Below are 26,631 nucleotides of genomic sequence, written 5' to 3' on the forward strand. Positions count from 1 at the left end.
CCATCCCGAACTGCCAAGCCATGTCTTCCATGGACCGGAAACAAGCATACCGGGACCGGTTTCAGATGCATAATCCTCATCAGCCAGGCTATCTTGAATCCAGTGGCCAAGTGAGCAAGGGACTCACGTCTGAGCATACCCTGCCACACTTAGGGCGAACAAAGCGATACAAAAGGGGATGATGGACGGAGCGTTTGAGCAAATCAAACACTCACCCCCAGTCAACTGATCTGGGTTTAATCCATCACCATTCTTTAGCCCACTCAGCCACCCCATTTCAGACATGGCCATATGCAAATCAGTCTGACCCTGTGCCTCATGGGAACAGTCCAGCCCGAACTGCCAAGCCATGTCTTCCATGGACCGGAAACAAGCATCTTGGGACCGGTTTCGGATTCATAATCCTCATCAGGAAGGCTATCTTGAATCCACTGGCCAAGTGAGCAAGGGACTTACGTCTGAGCATACCCTGCCACACTTAGGGCGAACAAAGCGATACAAAGGGGGATGATGGACGGAGCGCTTGAGCAAATCAAACACTCACCCCCAGTCAACTGATCTGGGTTTAATCCATCACCATTCTTTAGCCCACTCAGCCACCCCATTTCATCCATGAGGATAACAGACAGAAGAAGAGGAAGAGGATGAACCCCTCAGGGAACTAGACCATTTGAGGATGAGAGCTGCCATGGGGAGAAGGAAGAGGTTCGCAAGCATCAAGAGGAGGTGGATGAGGATAACCATAAGGATGAAGAGATGGACAGAGAGGGAGAGGAGAAGGAAGATCAGGAACAGGAAGACCAGGAGGGCTAGGAACATCAGGGCCAGGATAAGCACCACTATGTGGATCAGGACGCACCAGGACCTCCAAGAGAAGATATGACCACCAGTAGGCCCACTACCATCATAATGATCATCAGCTGGACAACCAGAACAAGGGGCGCCCGGAGGACCATCAGTGTAGAACTAGGAGAATGGATGGACCAGGAGGTGGAAACTCACAAGAAGATCCAGACCCTGGAAAACCAAGACCAGTATAATGAAGAGAAGGTCTTGAAGGAGGAGAAGGATGACTCAGAAGACAATGAGAAGGTAGGCTGTGCAGAGGATGGGCAAAAATATGACCATGAGGACCAGGAACACCATCAATGCAAATACAACCAGAAGAACAAAGACAGGGGACCAGGACAAAAGAAGACTGGGGAGAGCAAAAAGGAAGAGGATACTGAAGATCATGAGAAGGCCACCAGCAGAACCTGGAGAATCATTATCACAACCACGAGAAGGAACATGGCATGTAGGGAAGGCCATGATGAACAGGAGACTGGAGACCAGGTCACCCATAAATAAAAGAAGGAGGAGGCAGAGGATTAGGACGAGGAGAAAGAGGGCCACCATGGGAACAATGGCCATGACTATCAGGGGGAAAAAGGATCACCAGGCATCTCAAGATCATGATCAAGAAGAGGATGAGGGCTAAAAGCACAAGGACTAGCAAGACCAGAGGTGGTTCCAGACCACACGTATTAAGATATGCATTTGGTTACTGACGTAATTCCACTTTAGCAAGTTTATCAGTTATGTTTTTATGCAATGTCACATTTTTCAGCCTAGTTAAAGGACTAGACATTTCGCCATTAGAGGGAAGGGGAATTTTAAGAACAGCTGCCATGTTGAGAAAATACTCATCAGTCCTTTGCCACTCTCTTGCTAACTTGCAAACTATGCTATGAGTCCATCCCCAGTTAGCTCTGCATCACCGTGTACTGCCCCAGACATGTCCTCCCAGTACAGCTGAAGCTGTTTGACCTCATGGGGCAGCCATTTGATCCTCTTCGTCGCCGCACATTAGTAGAAGTACTTTTAGGTCTTGTCCATCCTGATCAAATGTAGCGACTGGAGCCTGGATCATGTTGGGTGGAACATAGTATTTTTCTGCCATAATGTCAGGGCCAATCCTCAACCTTTAGCTGCTCTTCTCAGGCTTGTTGCAGCCATCCGTAAGATGCTTTCACAGCAGTGGCCTCAACTTCAGCCTCTCACACACAGTGCAGGGAAGCAGAGAACATGCATCACCTATGCAGGTGTCCTTTTACTATACTACCATGCTAAGATGTGAGTTCTGCCCATTCTGCAATAGCCGTTCAACTCTCTGTTTTGTCTTTGCCATAAATCAACCACAAATGTGGCATGAGTTTCAGTGGGGCCATTGTCATGCTCTTAGCCTGTGACAAGAACTGAACTTCTCCACACCAGAGGCCAAAGTTGGCGGGATCTGAGGAGCACGATGTGCCTGTACTTTTTTTAATTTAAGGAAAACAATTCCCCTACTTTTCATGAAACGACAACCATCACAGGACAGTTAATTCCGACAGCTAAAATGCTGCAGCCGAAGTGTAAGGCAGGAAGTCTCCTGTGCTGTGAAACCTAAGGAGGAGCAGACAGCTAATCAAAAACAAGCCTTCTTGCCAGGATGTCTGCTTGCCTGAAAGAAATGTAAATGTGCCAAATGGTTAATCTGCAATGTAAAGGCAACTTGGAAGCTGGTACTGCCTTTAATTGATGGAATCTCTTGAAGCGTCCTGGTGGCACAGATTTATTCTTTTTGATTGGTATTGCGAGTGAGTTACTAGCTGAGCTGTGATGTGTGTGCTTTTCAAGGACAGTTATAAAAACATGTGCACTACGTACAGTTTGGGTATTACTCCAATCAGGATTTTAGAAGCAATTTTCAATCTGAAAACTTTTAGCTCATTTTGTAGCAGCCTATCTTATACTGTCTGTAATGCAAGTTTAAAATAATGATTTACATATTCAGTGCTTTCAGTCACAGACTGAGACCTCGTAGCACTAAATATATACAAATCTCTATTCTCCACTGCACCAAGAAGGATTCAATTCTGTGACTCTCTGGATACACACAAAGATCTTGGCAGTGTAACTAATAGAGCTTTCATAATGCATGATAGTGCATGTCCTACTGATTAACTTACTTTATTGTTATTTTTCATTTAAGCTGTGCATTGTTTTATATGTAGTTACCTGAAGGTAAAAGACCAAAATAAGTCACAGAATATTTTGGTATTAGCCATGCCTTTTACCCCACGCTCACTCACCCTACCCCCACTGCTTGCAAGATCACAGTTCCAGTATCTTTTTTAATGCACATCAACCACTGCTCCACCCTGACAGGCAGACGATACATTGCCAGCCTGAAGCACAGTGTTTGTGCAGGTAGAAGGCTAAATGTGTGACTGTGCAAAAATGTAGGTGACCTGATGGGAACAGCCTGGAACCGGAGCAACAACACCATAGCAAGGGTGTGTGTGTGTACGTGCGTGTGTTTGTGTGTGTGTGTGTGTGTGTGTTTGTGAGTGTGTGTGCATGCGTAATGATCTTATCAGATGTACATAGAGAACATACATTCCACCATTGGGGCTCATTGGAGGGTGATTTAGGAAACACTGTCCCGTGGATTGTATTTCGGAATGAACTTGCATTGGAGTGGAACAAGTTGGGAGAGAGGTAAAATCAGATGATGTTTGCTCAGCAAATCAGGTGTTGGCATACATGCAAAACTCAATTCATCTCCATTTAAAGATCTCAAACTCAGTCGTTGCTAGTAAGACACACTGGAGGTCAGGCTGAGCCCTCACTCACAAGCTTAATGTCACACCTGGTGGAGCGGGTGGTATAAAAACTGTAAATCGGAGGTCCGCTGTTTGCTGGGCAGCTTCTTGGAGATGTAGAAGTTTTTGGAAGCCACACCAGGGCTAGCAGAGATGTCATTTTTTCCAATGCCCACTTCCAGACTTGTTTATAATTTTGCTTTCTAGAAATATAGCCCATCATAAAATTAGGACTAGAGAAAACCTGGACTGGATGAACTGTTAAGCATTAGATGTGGGAAACTTGACAGGAAACGAACCCACAGATCTGCAACTTTTGCCATGATTTTGTCTACTTCAGTCAGGTTTGGCTGTTATTTCCATTTTACATTTATTTTTTGTTTTTTTTCCATTTTGCTGATATCACTTCCTGTGCTTTCATAGATGCAGCATTAACTAACCCAAGTTGATGTCTAATGTGCTGCTCCATGCCAGGTGTTTTCTTTGAATTCTGAAACTTTTAGTAGTTGTGTTATTCCATTGTAATACAGGACTACAAGTCCCAGAATACAAAGAAAAAAAAACTGGACTGGAGCAGCACATCACGCATCAACCTGGATAACTTAACAACGCTGCATCTATAAAAGCACAGGAAGTGACATCAGAAAAATAAAAATAAATGTAAGATGTAAAAACCTGGGGAAATTGGCAATTACGTAGATGTTAAAGCTTGTGGGACCACGTCTGTGGTGTGATCACATCGGCAAATAAGTTTCACTCCTACAAATTCTACGTCCTTGTGTCCTCAAATATCTCGAGTTTCAAAGTCTAAGGTCGAGCAGCCCTCAAACGGATCGCCTCCTTCCTCACCGTAAGAACCCAGAGAATCTGCCTTTCACCTTTCACTTAGGAACCCAAGAACATCACCTGCCTCTCCCTCAAGGCTCATCCCTCAGCCCATGTCTGTTCAACGCCTACATGACGCCCCTGGCAAACATCTTCAGGATCCATAGACTAAACATAATATCCTCCGCAGACAAAACCCAGCTCATCCTCTCTCTATCAGAAAACCCATCCACCACAAGAGCCAACTTCCACCTGTGATTGACCAGCATCGCCGTCTGGATGCAAAAACAACGACCTCAACCTCAACACAAACAAAACAGAAGTACTAATCTTTGAGAACAACACCTCCCCATGGAGCGACTTCTGTTAGCCCGCTGAACTAGGACCCTCATCCACTCCTGGACTACGCCCGGAACCTCAGCATCATCCAGGACAGCAAACTCACCATGAAAAACCAGATCAACGCAGTCTCCTTCGCCTGCTTCCTCACGCTTCGCATGCTCTGAAAGGTATTCTATCACGCAAGCCCTTGTCACTAGCCGCTTGGATTACGGCAACAAGCTCTATTTAGGAATCACCACTCATCTCCTGAAGAGATGGCAGACCATACAGAACTCAGCGCCCAGACTCATCCTCGACCTCCCCAGGCAGACCCACATCATATAAGGAAAAAAACTGATTTGAACGTGGAAAAAGTTGTGGGATCGTTATGATTTAGGGATTTAGCTGAGCGTCTGGAACGGGAGTGTTATTTCGCTCCGGCTTTTGATGAACATTCAAGACGTGGTTGTAGGGCAGACCATGATTACAGGCTGCACGCAACCAAGATTACATTGTTTAAATTTGACAAGTCAAATATTATGAACAAAGGTGTGCACTTGTATACCCCCTTTTTTGCAAAAAGACCCACATCATCCCACACCTTAAGAAGCTCCACTGGCTTCCCTTGCAGAAGAGATGGCAATTCAAGATGCTGACCCACACCTACAAAGTCCTGCACAATCAAGATGCACATATATCAACCTCCACCTGAGCTTCCATCAACCCACCAGACACCTATGCTCCGCCTGACTCTCCCTCATTCACACCGAAGCAACAGAGGAGGAGGATACTCCTTCTCCTACCTCACCGTGAAGTCCCCCTCAACCTAGGGACCTTACCCTTTCTTCAGGATTTCAGGAAGGGACACAAGACCTCACTGTTCAGCTGATTCCTCCCGAGCTAATTTGCGCTCAGCACCAAGACACTCTTCCGGGTGATTAGCAGTGCTTTAGAAATTATTGATTACGTAGCTGATCCAGGTTGGGGGGCGGAGCTTGCCTGGCCTAAAGATGGTCGCTAATTAAGTGAGCTTCACAAGCCGCCACATCAATCCGGCACGTATTGGCTGATATCAAACTTGCATCTCACTCGAGGGACTGAGCACACTGAGCCATGCAGACGGTGCCCTGAAAGCTGGTGAAACGGAGATGATTGACCCAGCTGATCCTTAGAAATCGGACCAAATGCTACACTCCTCCATGCTGAGCGACATTGCGGCCTGCGAGGGTGGTGCCTCCTGCTGGGTTGCGACTGCGTGATCACCCTGCCCTGATGAACACTGGCTCGAAGAAGCGGCTGGACCCCTGCTCGGCAGCGTACCTCCTGGACGCCGTGTGGAGCCTTTGGTGAGCGCTGAGGTACTGTTGTCTCCTCTGTGATCTGTAGCGGGTGAGACGCTGCGGAGGCCTGGGCTGAAGCGCGGTGCGGATCCCTGGCACATGGCCTGATCGGCTGTGGCTTGCTGTGGAGGCCTGATGGTGAGTCGCCGCCTGCGCTGAGCCCTCGTGGGGCTTGAAGGAAAAACCTGGATCTTCTGCGAGCTAAACAACTTGCCAGGTGCGTGTGGCCCCTTCCCTCGGCACAGCTCCACTCCTGCACTGGGCCCAAGGCACCTGGGGGCTGCACACATGACTGTTCTGGGACCTTGGATGGGAGAATCGTGGGGGCCATCTCACAAAATGCGACAGCGGAGTTGGGCACCTGCCTCCTGAGTAGGTCGCTGCACTGCACGCTGTGAGGCCCTATCTGACTTCCTTTGTGAGGCATGCGGCCAACATAAGCAGGCGCCTACACTCACTGGCGAAGTAGCTGTAGTTGAAAAAAATGCAGGCCCTGCGCTATTTGTACCGATACTGGTCAGAGCCAACATGGGGAAACCGGACAAGACACAGCCCAAGCTGAGCTTTGAGCAGCGAAAGTCCAGGCAAAGGGAGGATGCAGCGGAGTCTGCTGCGTCGGAATCTGACACATTAACTGAAGACCCCATTGGTGACATTAAAACAATCCTTGCATCCATGCAGAAAGGTCTGTCGGCGATTGAAGCGAAAATAGACACTTTGTCCTATAGAATGGACCGCATGTCCGAGAAGGTTGACAAACATGCAGAACGTCTCATTATGGCCGAATGCAGAATCACCGAAACTGAGGAGGCTCAAACTGTCTCTAATAGCACACAGAAACAGATGGAGAAGATTCAGGTTACTCTGCAGGGCAGAGCTGAGAATTTGGAGGCCAGATCGAGGCGCAGTAACCTGCACATTATAGGCCTGCCTGAGTCCACTGCAGCAGGTAACATAGAGGTCTTCATAGAAAAACTGCTCACTACTCTGCTTGGTGCTGCCACCTTTTACCCCATGTTTGTCGTGGAGCATGCACATCGAAAGCTGGGGCCCAAGCCTCCCCCTGGTGCCCCTCCAAGGCCTGTCATAGCGAAGCTCCTGAACTATACAGGGATGCGGTGCTGAGGAAGGCAAGAGAACTGGGTGACCTACAGTACGAGGGCTCTTCTCTCTCCTTGTTCCCGCACTTCACTCTCAGAGGGCAGGAAGCAGTTTGCGCCACTGAAGCGCAAGCTGAGGGAGCAAAGAGTGGAATACGCAATGCTGTACCCGGCGCAGCTGAGGGTGATGCTAAATGGGAAGGCAAAGATTTTCTCTGATCCTCAGTCCCTCCAAAAAGCCCTAAAAAGACTGGGACATGCTCGGCAAGCGCAGGAAGGACCAGACAGGGGATGATCGAGCGGATGGTGCGGGTGGAGGACTCGATGAAAACGACTAATGAGAAAGCAGGACACCAGACCCTAGTGACGATCAACCCTCACGTGAAGACCATCTGAACAGGTCTGAGGTTTTTGGAACTTGAAACTCCAATGGTGACCCCACTAATAAGGATCATAAATGTATGTTCCTACTGCCAATCCGTGAGAAGATAAACAAAACTGCTGGCTTTCATCTGCACAAGCCAGACCCAATGTTATGGCCAATTGGCACCTTCTCAAGCGAGAGACACTATGCATCAGGAACTTTTTGCGAGGCTCCCCATGAGAATTTTTCACTCCTGTGGAAGTCTCTTACCTTTTGGCTAGTGGTAGTGCGGCACTGAGACACACAGAAGTGTTAGCCGGCAACATCCGCCCCAATGCGTTCCACGCTTAATCACGCTTAATTAGTGCTTATTGTTGCACAACTGTTGTTTTTTTCTATATGCACTAGTAATTGCTAGAGGGGAGGGAAGCAGGCCACCTATGCCTAGTTGGGGACGGCATGACGTGGCAGGGGGAGGGGTTTTGTTTCTTTTTTAACAGTTCACATAGACATGTGGGTCGTGAGTGATAACGGTAACATACTTAAAACAGCAGCTAGGATGGTCAGATCTTGTGATAGTTGTGAATGACACACTGTGGAATAGGGCAGGGACATAGAAGGGGCCTGCGGCTACTGACCTGGAATGTGAAGGGACTGAATGACCATAGAGGTTGCGTAAAATACTGGCATACTTGAAAAGAAAGGAAGTAGACATTGCTCTGCTTCAAGAGATGCACCTCGCCCCCAATAGCGCTATGCTCACGAGACGAAGTCTATTAGGTCCGTTCCAAACAGCTGGCTTAACCTCGCACTCAAGGGGTGTGCTTACCTGGGTAAATCCTAAATCAGATTTTCAACTCGAAGAGCGCAGGGCTGATCCTGCTGGTAGATATTTCATCTTAAGATGTTAAGGAAGAGGTGCTGACTTCCATATTGTTAATACCTAAGGGCCCAACTACGATGATCCTTAGTTCTACAATTCATTATTGACAATTATAAAGGATTGCCCTTCATTACCACTGATCTGGGGTGAGGATTTTAATTGTGTATTGGATCCTGCACTTGACCGGTCGAAGGATCCCCTTAGGTGCCCATGTGCAGCTGCCAATGCGATTGCTGACATAGCACTACAATTGCATCTGGTCGCTGTTTGGAGAACCAGATCCCCTGGGAGAGGCGGGTTCATGCACTACTCTGCGTACCACAGTACACATACTAGAATAGATTACTGGTTAATATCGAAGGCACTAGTGTCTAGGGTGCAGGAATGCACAGTATTAGCTCGCTCTTTTTATGACCACTCTCCCATATTGTTAGCAGTTGAAATTCCCCTGCGGGTTCCTCTCCCTTTCCTGCGGAGATTCCCACCATACTCTCTACTAGACACAGTATTTAAAGCTGCGGCCATCCCTGATTTTTTTTTAAACTAACTGTGGTTCAGTCAACTGTTTTGCCACGGTATGGGAGACATTTAAGGTGTTCATAAGGGGGGTTGCCATGAATAAACATTCTGGGGTGCTCCGCTCCATTAGAGGTAGACTTGCTTTATTAGAGGATCGATTGGGCGCACTGGAGAGACATTGAGCAGGAATGACTCCCAGATTTTAGAACAACTGAAAAAAACCCTAGAAGAGTAACACGAGGAAGCTGATTGTGAAATTAAGCACATGGGGAAATACGCATTGGTCAGAACCTATGGCGAGGGAGACAGGCCTGGCTCAGCATTGGCGGCGGTTGCTCGCCGTCGGTGTGAGTCTGGATTCATTAACAAGTTGATGGACGAGGAGGGCACTGTACTAAAAGAGCAGGCGGACATAGTGAATAGATTCGGCATATACTACCAGGACCTGTATAGCTCCAAAGTTACCCCAGATGAGGTCAACATAGTGAACTATGTGGAATACATGCAACTACCCTGGCTGACGAATAGTCTTAGAGAGTACCTCATGAGGCCCCTTGTCGCTGTTGAGATCCGTATGGCACTTAACTCCATGCGGGATGGGAGTGTCCCAGGTCACGATGGGCTCACTGTATCCTTTTACAAGGCCTTTAGTGAATTGCTGGTTCCACACTTGAGCACTCTGTTCCAGGAAATGGGAGAGACTGGCATAATGCCCCCCACCATGCGTGAGGCATTGATTGTAACCGTATTGAAACCTGGCAAGGCTACACAAGAGTGCTCGTCTTACAGACAACTGTTGTTAATAAATGTTGACCCTAAAATTTTTGCTAAAATATTGGCCAACAGACTGACCCCTCTCCTGCCTATTATGGTAAGCCCTGACAGGCCGGCTTCGTGCCAGGCTGCACGCTATCATATAATCTACAAAACGTATTTGGGGCCTTACAACATATTAAACCAAAAGTTAAGGCGGCAGCACTGTTTTTAGATGCTGAAAAAGCCTTTGATTCGTTAAATGGAAATTCATGCTGGTGGTACTAAGGCGCTTGGGAGTCGGAGAAATCTTTCTTAAATTAATCTTGGTTCTCTATAACTCACCCACAGCTCGAGTGCGCTTAGGGGATGCTGTCTCCTCCCCCATTCAGATATCCGGAGGCACAAAGCAAGGGTCCCCCTTGTTGCCTCCACTGTATGCCGGGTCTGCAGAGCCCCTGCTGAACGCACTTCTTGAGTATCATGGCAATAGAGGGATGCGTTTCCCCAACTACAATCTCATTGTCTCTGCTTATGCGTATGATATGCTATTGTATATATAGGATCCGGACACTACTCTCTCTCCAATAATACGAGAGGTGTTGAGATTTGGCGGCATCTCTGGTCCTAAAATCAACTGGGATAAATCTATAATCTTCCCATTAACCCCGGTCACAATGCAGACGGCCTTAGACTATCCCCTTCAATGGACTTCAGATCCAGTTAGATATTTGGGGATACAGGTTCACACCGATGCGGAACAAGTACTTAGGGAAAATTTTGGCAGAGCCTTCACTAAGTTGGAAGAAGACATAGAAAGGTGGATTTGCCTCCCTCTCTCACTGGTGGGTTGTGTGTTCCTTATGAAAATGATCGTACTTCCTAGATTCCTTTTTCTCTTCATCAATATCCATGTGGTTGTCCCCCAACACATTTTTAAAAAGTTACAGACCCTGATGGGTAAATTGGCATGGGCTGGTAAAACTCTGTGTGTCAAACTCTATATCCTAACTCTGCCCTACTCAGCGGGATGCCTGGTGGCACCGGATCTGGAGCTGTACTACAGAGTGGTGCAAAGCTCGCATGCTCACAGTTGGATCTACGGTCCGCACAATCTACCCCACCTCCTAATAGAGAAGGTGGCTGCAAGTCCTGATCCCCTCCCGCGTTGTCTATCTCAAGCACCTATTAGGCACTGCAGCGTGCCGGATTCAGTTAACTCTACAGTACACACCAGGCACATTTACTAAAAAAGCAGGCTGGTGCTTTATTATACTCCCTACTTATGTCCAAGGAATGGTGCCACTGTCTTAGTATCATCTCTGAAAGAGGTGCACTCGCATGCTGAGAGCACTGCAGATACACATGATGAGCGACTTCTTTAAGGGGGCAGTGTAGGCACATGGGAGGAGACAGCAGAGGGCATACGCGACCTTACCCCTTTAACACAATTTCACTTTTTTAGAATCCGTCATGCATTGAGGGCGTTGCTTTTAGATGAACTACAAAAACCTTCTGAGTTGCCTGCCTTCTCGTTACTGCTGTGCTCAGATTCCCCCATTAAGCTAGTCTTGAAAGTGTATGCCACATCACAAGCCTTTAAGCATACACAATACACTAAAGCTAGATGGAGTGGCAAAACGATATTGGGGTAGCCCTTACCGATGACATCTGGCGTTGCTGCTGTGAAGCTACGCAAAAGATCTCACTCAATGGAAGGCACAGACTGGTCCATTTCAACTATCTCAATAGGGTACATTACACGCCGAAGAGATTATTTCGATATGGGCTCAGGGACACTGACTGCTGTGAAGGTTGTGGGGAGGCGGGGGCAGGGGCAGGTTTTTTGCAAGTGGCATGGTCTTGCCCACCAGTAGCGGAATTTTGGAAGCAAACTTTTCACACACTAAATGCCATTGCAGATGAATCCCTCTCCCCTGACCCCCTACTAGCGCTTTTGGGATACACTAAACCTCTTAACAAGAACATCAGGAAATTAGTCTCTATGGGTCTACTATTGGCTAAGAGTAGATTTGCGATGCGTTGGATGCGTGGTCCCATACCAACTGTAACAGCATGGGAGCAGGATATGCTCTGCTGTAATATCCAGTCCGATGTTCATGAGCTGCAATGTCCCATCGCTACTGTGAAATGTGTCAACAGTTGTTGTCGATTAATTGCCGACTCATGTATGTTGTCTACCATCTTCTGTGCATTGTTGCGAACTGGGTATGAAAACTAATTTAAAAAAAATAAAGTAGCTGATCCAGGTTAAGTTATGAATTTGCTTTTCAGGATTGCAGTCTTGCTAACCCTATAACAGTCTTATTAATTGCATTATACAACCTAGCCTACAAGTCCCAGGATGTGACCTAGATCAGAGCTGCCGACTGCGGAACTGGGGAACCAGGTTTGAGTCTCGGCATCTGCTCAACATTCAGTGACTGTAGTCTAGGCCAATCCCTTAATCTCCCTGTGCCTACCAAAAAATGAATGTATACTTTAGACCCAGCCCCAGTAAAAATCTTAAAACTGGTAACACCAACTATTCTAGAACCACTGGTCAACGTAATCAATGCCTCTTTGACCAACGGAACGGTTCCCCCCAGCTGGAAGAAGGCGAAGGTTAGGGCTTTATTAAAAAAACGAATCTTGACCCCCTTAATCTTTCCAACTTCAGGCCAATTTCCCTTCTCCCATCCACCAGCAAGATAGTAGAAAAATTCATAAACTCTCAATTATCCAACTATCTTGAGACCAACGAACTACTCAAGTCCTCTCAGACAGGATTTCGCCCTGGTCAGGGCACTGAAACCACGATGCTAACAGTGGTCGAGGAGGCCAGGAAGAACATGGATACAGGAGGATCAGTGGCAGTGATCCTCCTGGACCTAAGCGCGGCCTTCGACACGGTCAACCATCAGATCCTGGCCCAGCGACTTAGCGATCTTGGGATTTCAGGCCTCGCTTTATCCTGGCTGAAATCATTTCTGCAAGACCGATCATTCCAGGTCATAGAGGGCAGCTATTCTTCCAGGGAGACCTCTGTACGTTGTGGAGTGCCCCAGGACTCTTCTTTGAGCCCCACACTCTTCAACGTGTATATGTCCCCCCTGGAACAGATAGTTGCCCCACACAGGATAAAATCCTAACATATGCAGACGATACACAACTGGTGGTCTCCCTCACCCAGCAAAAAAATCCCAACATAGATCTCTATTCCTGCCTGACTGACATTGTCAGCTGGATGGACAGATCTCACTTAAAGCTCAACGGCGACAAGACGGAGATCATGGTGATGGGTAATCAAGCCCACCTCCTCACAGACTCCCTTTGGCACCCTTGCATGGGTAAACCCCCAACCCCCAAGCCCGAGATTAAAAGCCTCGGTCTATGGCTGGACAAAAACCTCACCATGCAAACCCAAGCAAGAAAAACTGCTGAGTCTGCTTTGGTCTCCTGCGATCCGCTCGAAAAATCCTTCCTCTACTCCCCTTCCAATCAAGGAAACTTTTGATACAGGGTCTCATCCTGTCAAGGTTGGATTACGGCAATGCACTCTACCTTGCTGCACCCTTAAAAGTCACAACCAAACTTCAGGTGGTTCAAAATGCCGCTGCCATGATCCTGACCAACACTAGGAACCGCTGCTCAGCCAAACCAGCCCTGCGAGCACTGCACTGGCTGCCCATCATGGAAAGAGTGCAGTTGAAGTCACTCTGCCTCACACACAAAATTCTGAACGGGAAAGCCCCCCCCCATACTTAGAGTTCTGATTACTCCCTATACTACCTCCAGACCCCTTCGATCTTCCAATGCCAACCTTACTAAAATACCCAAGATCTCTCGAGCACGATCAGGAGGCCGGCGCTTTTCTTACAATGCGTCCAAAATGTGGAATTCCCTCCCTCCTGACCTTCGTGCCCAACCCAATCTTCTGGCATTTCGCAAATCCTTAAAGACATGGCTGTTCCCGTGAGCTTCTCCCCCTTTCTTTTCATCAGCACTGGGACGCTCACGGGCAGCTATGCGCTCTAAAAATCCGTTAACATTAACATTAACATACTTGTGTAACGTAAGTGGTGCTCATGCATGGCGCTCCAATACCTTCGGGTCGAGTTCGCGCTATATAAAACTGAAAAACAAAAATTAAAACTAGGAAAAACCTGGACTGGATGAACTTGCGCCCATCTAGGAAACTTGAGTGCTTTGTTCGGATAATTATTATCTTTGAGACCTAGAACATCAGACGTGTTGTGTGTTCAACACATCAACTTCATTCAATGTATTGTAATCAAGGCGATCGGAGTGCTAAGCCACGACTACCTTACTAACACCGCTTCACTGATATGGCTGTCAAATTCAAGGCAGTCGAGGTAGAGGCTAACCCGCCAAACTAATCTGGGGTTGTTGGTGGGGGCGGCCATGTTGAAAGACTACATGATCCGAACCGTAAACAGGGATGTTACCTATAGTTAGCCGCCCTTTGGACTTCCACTTTCCAAATGTTATATTTCTTCATCTATGTAAACTAGGCATCATTAGCTCAAATTGTGTGATCGTAAGAAGCCAGACTTTTGAATTGGGTACCCATTTTTAAAAAACATAAATGTTTTTAGTTATTTTGAAACTGGACTTGCGCTTTTAAATAAAAGAAGATATTCCAGTGGTTATGAATCTAAGCAAATACTCCAGACATACATGAAATGCCAACACGAGCCTACAATGGAAGCTTGCCTCTTTCAATGTCTGTTTTTTATGTCTGCGGCGCCGGGACGGAAGTCTCTTTTCTGTGTCTACTGCTCGGTGACGCGAGCGCCTGCGGATAGTGGAGGTTCTATTTCCGCTTCCGTCCCTCCTTTCCTTCAGTGCGTGGCCGCCGTGCGGGTGCGTTTTACTGCTCTGGCATTGTGGGGGTCGTAATGTAGCGCCCAGAAGTGTACTGTACTGAGTGATTGGAGGTGGCACGTTAGGGAGACAGGCGAGGGCTTTAGATAGCACTGGCGGGCGGTGCGTTATGGATTGGTTCGGCTCTTCTGCCCGGCGGGTCTCCATGTAGCCCGAGGCTGGCTCTGTACAGGCCCAACTCTGCCATTCCCATAGATTGATAACCCTTCAAACCTGTGGGCTTCCAAGAAACAGGTGCGCGAACTTGTGCGGCCTTTTGAAATCTCCTGAGGGTAATTTTAATTTGGTATGTTGTAGGGAAGACCTCCCTCCACCCCTACTTTAAGGAGGTTTTAAAGTTAAACGGGAGAGTGAAGTCCGAGAAGGTGACTTGGACCCAGGTCTAGTTGGTACTCCGCCGCTATTCTAGCCTACTTTTACAGATTAGGCTATGCCCATGTATAGGTACAATAGCTTTTTTTTGCTGCATTTCCCTTCCCAGAGCCTCGTAAAAGTTATTTGGAATTTTACAAGTTGCAAGGTTATTAAAGTGTAGCAGCCGCCAGGCATCAGGCAGTCTTTAAAGATGTTCTAAGAAGTGTTTTAAACGGCTGTCACTTTGTACATTCGTGGTCATTCCGTAAACAACGTTTTGTTACTATTGTCTTCAACAAGTCAATGGCGTACTCCTTGTTTCCTCCCTGGATTCCTTGTCATAAGTTTTAATGGTGGTTTAAAAGTGAATCGAGGTGTTCAGTTTCTACATGTGAAATTGACATGGTGTATTTCACGTTGAGTGCAATTTCCAAAGCAACAGTTCAAATTAAAATTTCCAACATGCAACCGCTACACTGTCCTTGGTTCAGTACTGCGGTTGCTTCTGTCTGAAGTTTCGTGCTTCAGCGAGTCCTCATTTCATTGGAACCACCTTTAACATTTCCTTTTTTTTTGTCCAAGTAATCCGTAGGTGCCAAGATGCAGATCTTCGTGAAAACCCTCACTGGGAAAACAATCACCCTCGAGGTTGAGCCCAGCGATACTATCGAGAATGTGAAGGCCAAAATTCAGGATAAAGAAGGTAATAAATGTGACATTAAATTGTTGCTCATGGTGGAGGAAATAAAAAGCAATGTTTTGTCATGTTAATCTTAAATATGTAATCTGGCTGCAGTAATTGCGTGGTTATGGTTTGATGTGGGCTGTGTGTGTATCGGATCAGATTTAAATTGAAACAAGTTACTTTACAAGGGATTGTTGGGGGAAAATGCGAGGATTCGAAATAGAAGTTGATCATCTGACTCTGCTGCTCTCTGTATATTGATTAACACTGCTAACAAAACTAAACATGACTTGGCATGCTTATGGGTAGGTGTGCAGTTTAATGTTTCTTTGCCCGTCTACTAGTTAAGCATTCATTCAGCAGTACTTTGGATTTTACTTGCTGTTTACTCCAATTCACTGAAATTATAAACTTGACAAAATTGTGATCTACTGGCATCCCTGTCTTAGCACATGAAGGAAAAGTGTGATAATGCAGAATTTACTAAAACATTGCTAGTGCATCAAATATAATGTCATTGTGTATCTCAACGTTGATGTACAGAATCCTGTATCTATTTCTCCACAGCTAGGTTCATGCGATATCAAAATAAACGACTCACTTTTTTTTCTTTCACAAGGTATCCCACCTGATCAACAACGTTTGATATTTGCTGGCAAGCAACTAGAAGATGGACGTACTCTCTCGGACTACAATATTCAGAAAGGTATACATTTTTAATGGATATATTTTGAATGTTATCTTTGACAATTTGTATATTTTAATTTGTTGCGTGCTTGAATTACCCCCAGAGGGGTATTTCGGCGCAGGACAAAGGCAGCCGGCAAAGAAAGGCACTCTTTAAATAAGTAGGTCTTAAACACTTTTCTGGAATACAAGTGATTTTCACAGGTGCGTAGTTGCAATGGCAGTTTATTCCAAAGGTAAAGGACAAGGAAGGAGAATATATGAATGTGTAATGTAGTTGGTGGTAGTATGTTGTTTTTCTACCGCTTGAAAAGGGACACCCTTAGGCCCAGTCCGGAACTATTTAAAGACTAAGCCACACAAAGCAATAAAGCTTGGTGAGGTGGAGAAGGAGAGGAGTTGGCCTAACGGCTAGGGCGCTCGACCTCGGACCTGGAGGAACTGGGTTCGAGTCTCGGTAACGACGCCAAAACCTCCTGTGATTCTGGGCAAATCACTTAATCTCCCCGTGCCTAAAAATGAAAGTAACTAGAACACGTAAAAATGTAACATAACAGGAAAAATATGTAAAGCGCTCTGATACCTGATTCGGTTCGGGTCTAGTTCGCGCTATATAAAACTCTGCTAAAAAAAAAAGCAGGAGATGGATTGCAGTGCTAGGTGCTGCCAGAAAATATAAGCCTTTGTCAGCATGGTATGTTTAATCAACAGGAGACTGATAACTGAGACTGGATTTAAAGTGTTCGAAGGTTGTAATCTAATAGTGGGAGGTAAACTCAATATCTTGCTCGGACTACAAAATCTAGATGGGCCCCTTTGGATGGCAGCACCCCAAAATCTTTTACAGTAATGCCAACGGTGATCTCATTGCTCTTTCTGTTAGGTTAACTCTTTAGAGCAAGCATTTGATAATGGGCACAAACACAAATAGAAGGTCGAACCTGGGACAGGATTATAAAGAAAGCCCTAGAGGGTCTGCCCCTCATCACCCTCTTCTTCGTTCCCTCCCACGAAAACAGATCAGCTCCTCTTCAAAGCACGAAGAGTTGTAGCCCACACCAATGACCTTGCGGCCTTGGTGTGAGAGGGAACCCAATGATGAAGCATGTCTCCTCCAGGTGAGTTAGGGTTCTTGTCCTAAAAGAAAGACTGACAGTCTTGTGCATCTTTTTCTTTTCGTCTTGAGACTTATTTGTGAGAAGTTCTCGTTTGTTGAACACTAAACGATATAAGTGCGCTTCCTAGGAACCAAACATGTAAGTGGTTGTTCACAGCATACTCTAGTGCTATTACTGCAAGATAATTTCAATCCCTGTATGGCGTACAGGAAAAGAGAATAATCTGTTACAGCTCAGCTTTTCATTCTAAGCTACGTGCACAGATTCACATTTGTTTATTCTGAAGTGTTGGAGCATCATTTTCATGTGAGGCACCTACCACGTAATTTATCTGTTACAATGCTGAAGTTTCTTCAAAATGCCCTCTTGATTTCTGCTAATTTGTTTGCATTGTTTTCCCTATATGTTTTTACAGTTTCATTGCCAAGATATGCATTGCTTATTAGCACAAGACATTTGCATACACTTTCATTTATACCATGATGTGGCATATCCGATAGCTAGGACATGGGGATATTTTCACAACAAACACATGCCGATTGTTCACATAAAATACGTGCTAAAGTCAAATATTAGTTAACTGTACCTTGCCTTGAGTTCTGAACCCGAGGTCAGATGTAGCACGCTCCTTGACCACTTCTAATTCAGCCTCTGAATGTTTGCATCAGTCAGCGGTATGTGTTGATTTAGTCTGCTGGATGCTGCATCTCAAGTCTGCTCTGGCATTGAAGTTCCTTTCCCTGCCTTGTTAATCTACGAAACTTGCCCTTCAGCAAAATAGGCATATTGTAGGGGTGAAAAATCAAACCACCCCTTACTACTCAAGGTTGATTGAAGTGTCTTGGGCTAGACATACTGTTTTCTGGGTACTCATCCACATTCTGATAACCCATCCCTTTGCACAGATGACCCGCAATTTCGTTATCAGGACTAGAAGACTAAAGTAATCCACAAAGGGAAACTCAAATTCCTGTCGTCTCACTCCCCCCTGCACTTGCTGGTTGCATGTCTTTGCTGCTCCTGATTAGTGTGGAATTGGTCCCATTTTGCTGACCCTGCCTGTTGCCAAGATGTGAACCGCAGCCTGTACGGTGGAATGCCAAGTGCAGTTATGAAGTGGTTGCTACTTTATTGGAAGAGATTGGTGATTTGGATTTTGCGAACACATCTTGCCACAACTATGCAAGAGTACATCTTGATATTCTGTGCAGGATTGTGGATTTTAATCTTCCTAAACAAGTCATTGTTGTTCACAATGTTTTTTTTTTTTTTTTTTTTTTTTTTTACTGAAGGCATAATTGCTTAATATTCATGTTCACTTACTTGTATTGTAAGCATTATGTTTCAAGTATTAATCACTTTGATGATGTTTTTACAGAGTCAACCTTGCACCTGGTGCTGCGCCTTCGAGGTGGTATTATTGAGCCTTCTCTCCGCCAGCTTGCCCAGAAGTACAACTGTGACAAAATGATCTGCCGCAAGTACGTATCTTTCTTTCATAGACTTAATGGAGTAAATATCATTGTCAATCTGTCAGCAAGTTATGGAGCTTGGAAACTGGGGTGTTAATCATTTTTACCAGTTTTTTTGACAGATTTATAATTCTTTGGGGACATGATATGCAAGTTGTTGATACTGTTTAAGAATGGGGTTTGGTGGCGTGCCGCAACCCTAAGCTTCAGGGATACGGATCCTCAATGGGAGATTTACAGGGGACCAGTGCTTAAGTAAAAAAAACGGAGGCCCTAGTTGGGGGGGGCACCCTGCTGCTTGGACAACCCATTGATTGCTCGGACAGTTCCGAAACAACTACCCAACACGCTACGTGGGACAATTAAGACTCCTCCAGGCCCTCAAACCTATACGAATGGCTTGAGTGGCAGGTTTTAGTCATTTTAACCCCTTGCATGCTTATGACTGCCCCATCCGTCATGCACTACGGCGCTCGTGTGCTGATGACAGCTGGGGGCCGTCATAAACCTGCCCACTCGCGATTTTGCCGCACAGGCGCAGAATCGCGGCAGCATGCAAGGGGTTAATGAGCATTGAGTTAATAAACTACTGATTTGCCTATCTCTAAATTAGACAAACGCTGTCACCATTTGGTAGACTGCAGAAAATCCAACCAGGCTGCAGCAGCCTTCCAACTCGTATCCACCCAGTAAGGCAGAACCTAGGAGACCGGTCTACGCAAAAAGGGCAGGGCAAGCTTGCGATGAAGCAGGGATACGGGTAGCAAGTTGAATTGAGCCCAAAAACATTTGTAACAATAATATGGGGGAGTCGTCCTGATGGTGCCCCCTCTGTCTCAATTGGGGGGGGGTGATAGAGGTGACCCATCAACTATCGCCCCATCACTACTTGATATTGACACTAAGCGCTATGCAACCGGAGTGCTACAAGAATAGGTGGACAATTTGACACCCATTCTATGGAGTCGCACCAAATTTTGCTCAGGCCCAGGAATGGCCCTCTGTATTAAGGCCTTTCTCAAAATCAGCCTTATATGCACGTTTCATTGGCTTTAAGTCAACATTCAACAAGGTCCCCCGAAACTTATTGTGGTAAAGACTCCCCTCTGATGCCACTGAAAGGCTTCAGAGCCATCCAACCCCTGCATACTGAATTCTAGCTGTTAATTTGGGTAATGGCTCTAACCTCTCCCAGAACCCATACAACCACTGGATCGAGACAGGTATGTGCTTGCCCCGTTACTTTTTAACATCTACCTGTCTGGGTTCTCTTCAGAACTGGTTTGCATACATGCCCACCCACTAAACCTCTGGGGCCATTTGCTTCTTGTACATAGTATACACAGATGATCTACTTCAGAGTATGACTACCCATAGGTTTGTGATGGCTTCTAGTTGTACTCTAGATTCATCAAGTGTCACAAACTAATGATTGATTATATAAAAAAAAATTAAAGTGGTGACATTCAGCAAGAAACCAAACACCTGTAGAATGACTGATAGGTGGCTGATTATCAGTCAAAGCAAAATATAAATACCATGGACTATTCAACGCAAGAGACACTTTTACTGCACAAATGGATTCAATGAAACCCAAAGCTGCTTCCCTAACATTCCATTTTATCACTTTGTCAATCTTTACACAGTCCAATCCTGGGACCCCTGTACATGGTTACAGGGATTAAAGGATCTATCTCGTATGGGTGCAAAATAATGATGGGGACAAAGGAGGAAAGGCTCCTGGACCTGCTATTTGCTTAATCTTACTAAGCGCAGGTAGGTAGTAGTGGTTCCCAAATAGGAAATTACTGCACAATCAAAAGAAAGATATGTATCAATGTATTAAAGTCTAGTGTGAGTCCATCAAATTCAGCTTGTTAGTTTGACTGGGTGCTAATACCGCTCAATTCACCTACTACCTAAAGGTGCTAATCACGCATTAGAAACTAATATGTATACATGTATATAAACATAGAGCTTCATTCAGCAGTATCCACCTGAATAACAGTGCCACACAACACCCAAAATATCATACCTGCACTAACCCCTAAAAATAACTGCCACGCAAATACCCATACCCCCTTAATTGCCATCCAAAAACCAATACCCACCCTAAAATTACCCATGCCAACCAAAAACCCATACTCGCCTAAACCCTTAAATACATTTGCCACTGTATATATGTATGTAATACATACCAAAATACTTATATTTGAATGTAATTTTTTACTAAGAGTATGCCTTTACATTTAATGCATTTACAACGAAATTCGTTGTTAGGGCATTCGTGGTGAAGGCAAAACCATTGTAAAAAAATAATTGTTGTAAAGACAATGTCGTTGTTCAGCCTTTGTTGTAAAGGCTGTTTCCCGGCTTTGAATCAATCTTTAGGTACAGTCTCAGCGGCGCCCTTCGGTCGATGCATGCCTCTGAATTATGGAGCATAAGGACCTCTTCTGCCGAATTTAAAACTATTAACAGATCTGCTAGGCTTCTCTCTATGCAAGTGGACAGAACCTGGCCAAGCTCATCTATGCCTGGCAAAGCATTAACTCTTCTGTTTCCTTGAAGCCACAAGCATATTTCAGTCTTTGGTTTCCACATCAAATAAAATGTATGTGCAGCCTTAGATCAATTTCCCCCTTGGGTAAAACCAGCAATGGTTAACTGCAGACTCTGGTGTGACTAAAGAAACATTAATGCACATTTGCTTCTGCCCAGCAGTGTGATCAGAAGGCTGTTGCAGGGTGTTTATTCGGGCATCCGTTCGCACATGCAGGCAGGGCATCATTGTGGCACACAACCCATCAAACACGCAGCTTAACATCAGGGTGGTAAAATTCCTGGCAATTTTCGAAGCTAGAGTAAGACGCCACATGGATGAAGCGGAAGCTGCATCTAGGACTGACCAGGAGTTCAGATCTATTGCTCACTAAAGTTGTACAAATCGAGGAAAATAATGTTCCAAACCTGGGCTAGCGGTTGGAAATAAAAATATGCAACGACATAGTAGACTAGCCCTGCAAATGCCAACAATAGGATCCATAAAGAAAAATCCTTGAAACATGCACGGACACTTTGAAACTCTGTATATTCATGTTTATCTCCTGATGCATCCTTTAAACACAGCTGCGCAGTCACTTTGAACCTTAATATCCATCCAACGTCAAGAAATGCACTTTTTATATGCTATCGCCGAATCAATATTTTATTGCGTATATATATTTTCGCCAGTGTAGTGTTTAACTATGCACTTTAATAATAACAATGGGAAAAGCATGGCGATGACTGCAAGTGTTCGCATTCGTATTATTGATCTTTGATTTGAAATAGTCTTAAAGTTCTTAGCAAGTCCGGGGGGGGGGGGTAGATTTATAAAGAAATTGGTAGTATAGAGATGATGGGCAATCTTGTGATTCCAATAGCTTACTGAAATTTAACTGAGATCCCTATCTTGCCTACCTCTCTATCGTAAAGTCTCCACCCCACACACTTTGTTGAAGGTGTGGATCAATCTAGAAGACCAGGGAAAGTGTTGTTCAAAACCATTTTCTCATTCCATTGGTCCACTGGATTTCTCCAAGTGCTTCGGCGGATATTAAAGGGGAGTGCAATAGTAAAATATTTGGATGCATCGTAGATTCTTCAAAAATGTGCCAGAACAAATACTTGTCTCGAAGGCTTAACTTAAGAGGCAGACGGATGTTTTATTTACACCCCCGGGAAAAGTCATATAACTTTCTATGGTGTACACCTGTTGGGCATGCACAGCAGGGGTTGGCTGCAGATCAGGTCCGTAGACCACTGAACATTTTGACAGCAACCACAGTATCTTGCGGAAATGCGTAACATCAATGGCGTGGCGGTGCCTTGTGATATTACCTATGACATCCTGGATATGAGTGAGAACAGTGAGGGGCACAATATGGTCGTGCTGCAACTTATAACTTGCTAATTTCGCATTTTTTTCTGTAGTTTACTAACCTTGAATCTTTGTAAATGTAATATCCTGCACACGAATGGTGACAGAATAGTTTTTTTGACAGCTGTTACGTTACATACAGAGCTGTTCGAACAGCAAAAACCTTATTACGCAACTAATCTTAACTAGGCAAATGTTGGGAGGCTCCAGTCCACTTGAAATTTCATTTCGAAGTAATCGGGTGCCCAAGCTGCTCTGTACATAATCGCCTCCATATTCTCTGTATTTATGTTCTATTGTATGGCCACTTATTCATGGGAGGGGAGGTGATGAGATAAAGCTACGGTGTGGATGGTCCAGTGGAAGACCAATTCAGTTTAAAAAAAAAAGTTTTGGACAGTAGGATGTTCTGTCCTCAAGTGTTGTGAGTTTTATATCTTTATTTTGTCAGCGTGAAGGTGGGCCGCTGTAAGTGTACATTCTTTGTACATTCTTTCAAGAGATTCTAAACGTTTGGTGGGCCAGACCAAGACAAGTACTTGTGCCAAACGTACTCTATTGTTTCTACTGGATTACATCATGTTCTGGAATGTGTGCTCCCCTTTGGGCCAAGTTTTTATTTTCAGAAGCATGCCCATATTTGAAGTAGCCTCTTGAACCATACATCAGCAAACAGGCTTTCCAAACCCGAGGAAGTATACAGGTTTATTGGCCAATATCCAAAAAACCTCAAATCAGTTTAATTTGAAAAACGTTACCATTAGGCTGTGGTTTTCTTTTGAGAAGCCATTAACGTACGTTTTTATAAAGGTCTATGGTTAAGCACTTGAAAAACGAAACCCGTGCTGTTGTGGGCTTAGCTGCGCAGACCACCACTTCACCAGTGTTCTCCTTACAGGGCTTACATAACCTCTAACTCAAGCGCTGCGAGGCCTCCGGGTAGTCTAGCGCTATACAAATGCAATTTTCATTCATTCATAACTGCAAGATGGCTGTGTAGTTATGTATTTATTTACTTTGTGTTTGGTATTATACAGAAACAAAGCTCCAATTCTTCTCTCTCCCCCCCCCCCCCCCCCCCCCCAATCTATCCGGGGATATTTTGGCCTAGATTTGCAAATTTAGCGACACAAATTAAAATGTTACGCCATTATTGCCGCACTTTTTTATTTTTTACCCCAAATCATTCCTTTTCAGCCATAAATCAATGGAACCTGTTTTAGCAGAGTATTCCACTTTGAAATAGGCATGTTTAAAGTTTCTGCAACTCAATGGAACCACAGCGCCAACCCTAACCTCATAGGAGGGGGCTGGATTTCTTCCTGGGATGTTCTAGCACCCATGTATGCAGCCCTGTCAAGGCACCACTTTCACCACTCCCTTTCTGGTTTGTCGCACAGCCCCTTTTGCTCCCTGTTTTTGGTCACACAGACCCCTTTGCTCCCTGGTTTCGGTCACACAGGCCCCTTCGCTCCCTGGTTTCGGTCACACAGGCCCCTTCGCTCCCTGGTTTCGGTCACACAGGCCCCTGCGCTCCCTGGTTTCGGTCACACAGGCCCCTGCGCTCCCTGGTTTCGGTCACACAGGCCCCTGCGCTCCCTGGTTTCAGGCACACAGGCCCCTGCGCTCCCTGGTTTCAGGCACACAGGCCCCTTCGCTCCCTGGTTTCAGGCACACAGGCCCCTTCGCTCCCTGGTTTCAGGCACACAGGCCCCTTCGCTCCCTGGTTTCGGTCACACAGGCCCCTTCGCTCCCTGGTTTCGGTCACACAGGCCCCTTCGCTCCCTGGTTTCGGTCACACAGGCCCCTGCGCTCCCTGGTTTCGGTCACACAGGCCCCTGCGCTCCCTGGTTTCGGTCACACAGGCCCCTGCGCTCCCTGGTTTCGGTCACACAGGCCCCTGCGCTCCCTGGTTTCAGGCACACAGGCCCCTGCGCTCCCTGGTTTCAGGCACACAGGCCCCTGCGCTCCCTGGTTTCAGGCACACAGGCCCCTTCGCTCCCTGGTTTCGGTCACACAGGCCCCTTCGCTCCCTGGTTTCGGTCACACAGGCCCCTTCGCTCCCTGGTTTCGGTCACACAGGCCCCTTCGCTCCCTGGTTTCGGTCACACAGGCCCCTTCGCTCCCTGGTTTCGGTCACACAGGCCCCTTCGCTCCCTGGTTTCGGTCACACAGGCCCCTTCGCTCCCTGGTTTCGGTCACACAGACCCCTTTAGCTTCCCACCTCCGAAATACTGTTAACATCCGCTATGGAACTATATTTTCATAAAGTTTTGCCTTTTACTCTTGCAGCATATTTATATAAGTTTATCGCCCGGAGAAATTAAGTGCATAGAATCACAGCATGTTGATCAGCGCCGCCGAGGCTCAAACTGGGATCCCAGCTCTCTAGTCAGCAGCTTTGGCTGCTGCTCCACATCCTCTCCACTTGGCCCTTGTTATCTGTCTTTCGTTCTCCCAGACGATGATGGATGAAAACAGCTCTTTATTCATTACATGGATGAAACTGTTTCATTACCAATTTTTTTGTTGGGGGGCGGGAATCGTTTTATTTATTTTAAATCCAACCACTGTTCATTTAGGGCCAATGCGATCAGTGTTGCTAGGTTGCTTCTTTCTTAAGCTTAAACTATTCTGCGTATATATCTAACGTTTTCAAACACTGGTACGCTTAAAGGTTGTATAGTCTACTTACAGTATTGCGTTCTGATTATGTCTAAGAAAACCATACGTTTGTAAATTACATTTATCATTTCATATAGTTAGTATAAATCAAAAGCCATGGTATGACAATTTCATTTTGGTAAGCTACCTTTACACAGGCTGTTCCATGCTTTGATAATTGATTATCTTGTGTTTTTTTATTTTAGATGTTATGCTCGTCTCCACCCCCGAGCTGTGAACTGCCGCAAGAAGAAATGTGGGCACACAAACAACCTGCGCCCCAAGAAGAAGGTCAAATAAATATCAAACCATTTGTATTCATTGCATTTGAGAAATATTTGGAAATAAAAAAAATTAAAACTTTGGCTTTGTTATGATGCAAAATGTTTCCACAATTTGAGTGAAGTTCTTTGGGGGGGGGGGGGCTGGATGGGGCGTTACTGAGGTGGTAGACATGGCTCCAACTTGAGTGCCTGGTCTGAGGGCTGCCTCACTTATCTGCTACTGGCAAGCGACCTTTAGCAAATGTCTCAAGCCCTTGATGGGTCGAAGTCTGTCTTTTAGCGCCCAGCCTTTTGGGGGCTGAGCTTGGCTCCTTCTGGAAACGTCTCCAAACCACTGCCCTCGCCCTTCCCATGTTTTGCCTCTGTACATCTCTTCTGGTTTGCTCCACTAGCGCTCTTTCACTCCACAATACCATGGATTTTCTGGCGCAGTTCTCGACTAATTTGGAGTTTAGCTTGCGTCCAGGGAGATGGCTTCTGTGCTATGTGAATCTGGTCTTGCATTTTGATTCTTAACCCACTGTATCTCACCTTCTCACAAGCTAGCCTATTGCACACTGGCTTTCACTTTGCAGGACACGACTGCTTGGTCCTTGCTGCAGGAATCACTGTTTTTGTGTGGTCCTTGGAGACAAATTGGTTGAAGGTCCCAAAGCTGGATTCTTCATTTGGCCACCTCTTGCCCGTTTGGCATTTTGGCTTGTCCGAGCCACTCTACTTTAGTGGTGCACTGAAATTGAGTAGGGCTGCTAGGGTATCTACGTCTCTATTTTGGGAGGGGTTTAAAGGGGCAGTGAAGAGGC

The 26,631-nt window shown here is 45.8% G+C and overlaps 1 protein-coding gene across 1 annotated transcript; it reads left to right on the top strand.

The window, feature by feature from the left end:
- The first annotated feature begins 14,573 nt into the window (after positions 1–14,573).
- Positions 14,574–25,907, top strand: LOC144797769 (ubiquitin-ribosomal protein eL40 fusion protein). The gene is made up of 5 exons (XM_078668527.1): positions 14,574–14,621; positions 15,579–15,699; positions 16,301–16,387; positions 18,865–18,967; positions 25,751–25,907. The coding sequence occupies exons 2-5, from the start codon at positions 15,597–15,599 to the stop codon at positions 25,842–25,844; spliced, it is 387 nt and encodes a 128-aa protein (XP_078524653.1). The 5' UTR covers positions 14,574–14,621; positions 15,579–15,596; the 3' UTR covers positions 25,845–25,907.
- Positions 25,908–26,631: the final 724 nt, after the last annotated feature.

The sequence above is a fragment of the Lissotriton helveticus genome, chromosome 12 (genome assembly GCF_964261635.1).
Source record: "Lissotriton helveticus chromosome 12, aLisHel1.1, whole genome shotgun sequence".
Lineage (NCBI taxonomy): Eukaryota > Metazoa > Chordata > Amphibia > Caudata > Salamandridae > Lissotriton > Lissotriton helveticus.

Bases quoted from the DNA above. Each gene is read 5' to 3' on its own strand.
- LOC144797769 (XM_078668527.1), top strand. From the start codon at position 15,597: ATGCAGATCTTCGTGAAAACCCTCACTGGGAAAACAATCACCCTCGAG. The intron at 16,388-18,864 runs GTATACATTTTT...ATGTTTTTACAG, and splicing joins GGACTACAATATTCAGAAAG to AGTCAACCTTGCACCTGGTG. The intron at 18,968-25,750 runs GTACGTATCTTT...TTTTTATTTTAG, and splicing joins GACAAAATGATCTGCCGCAA to ATGTTATGCTCGTCTCCACC.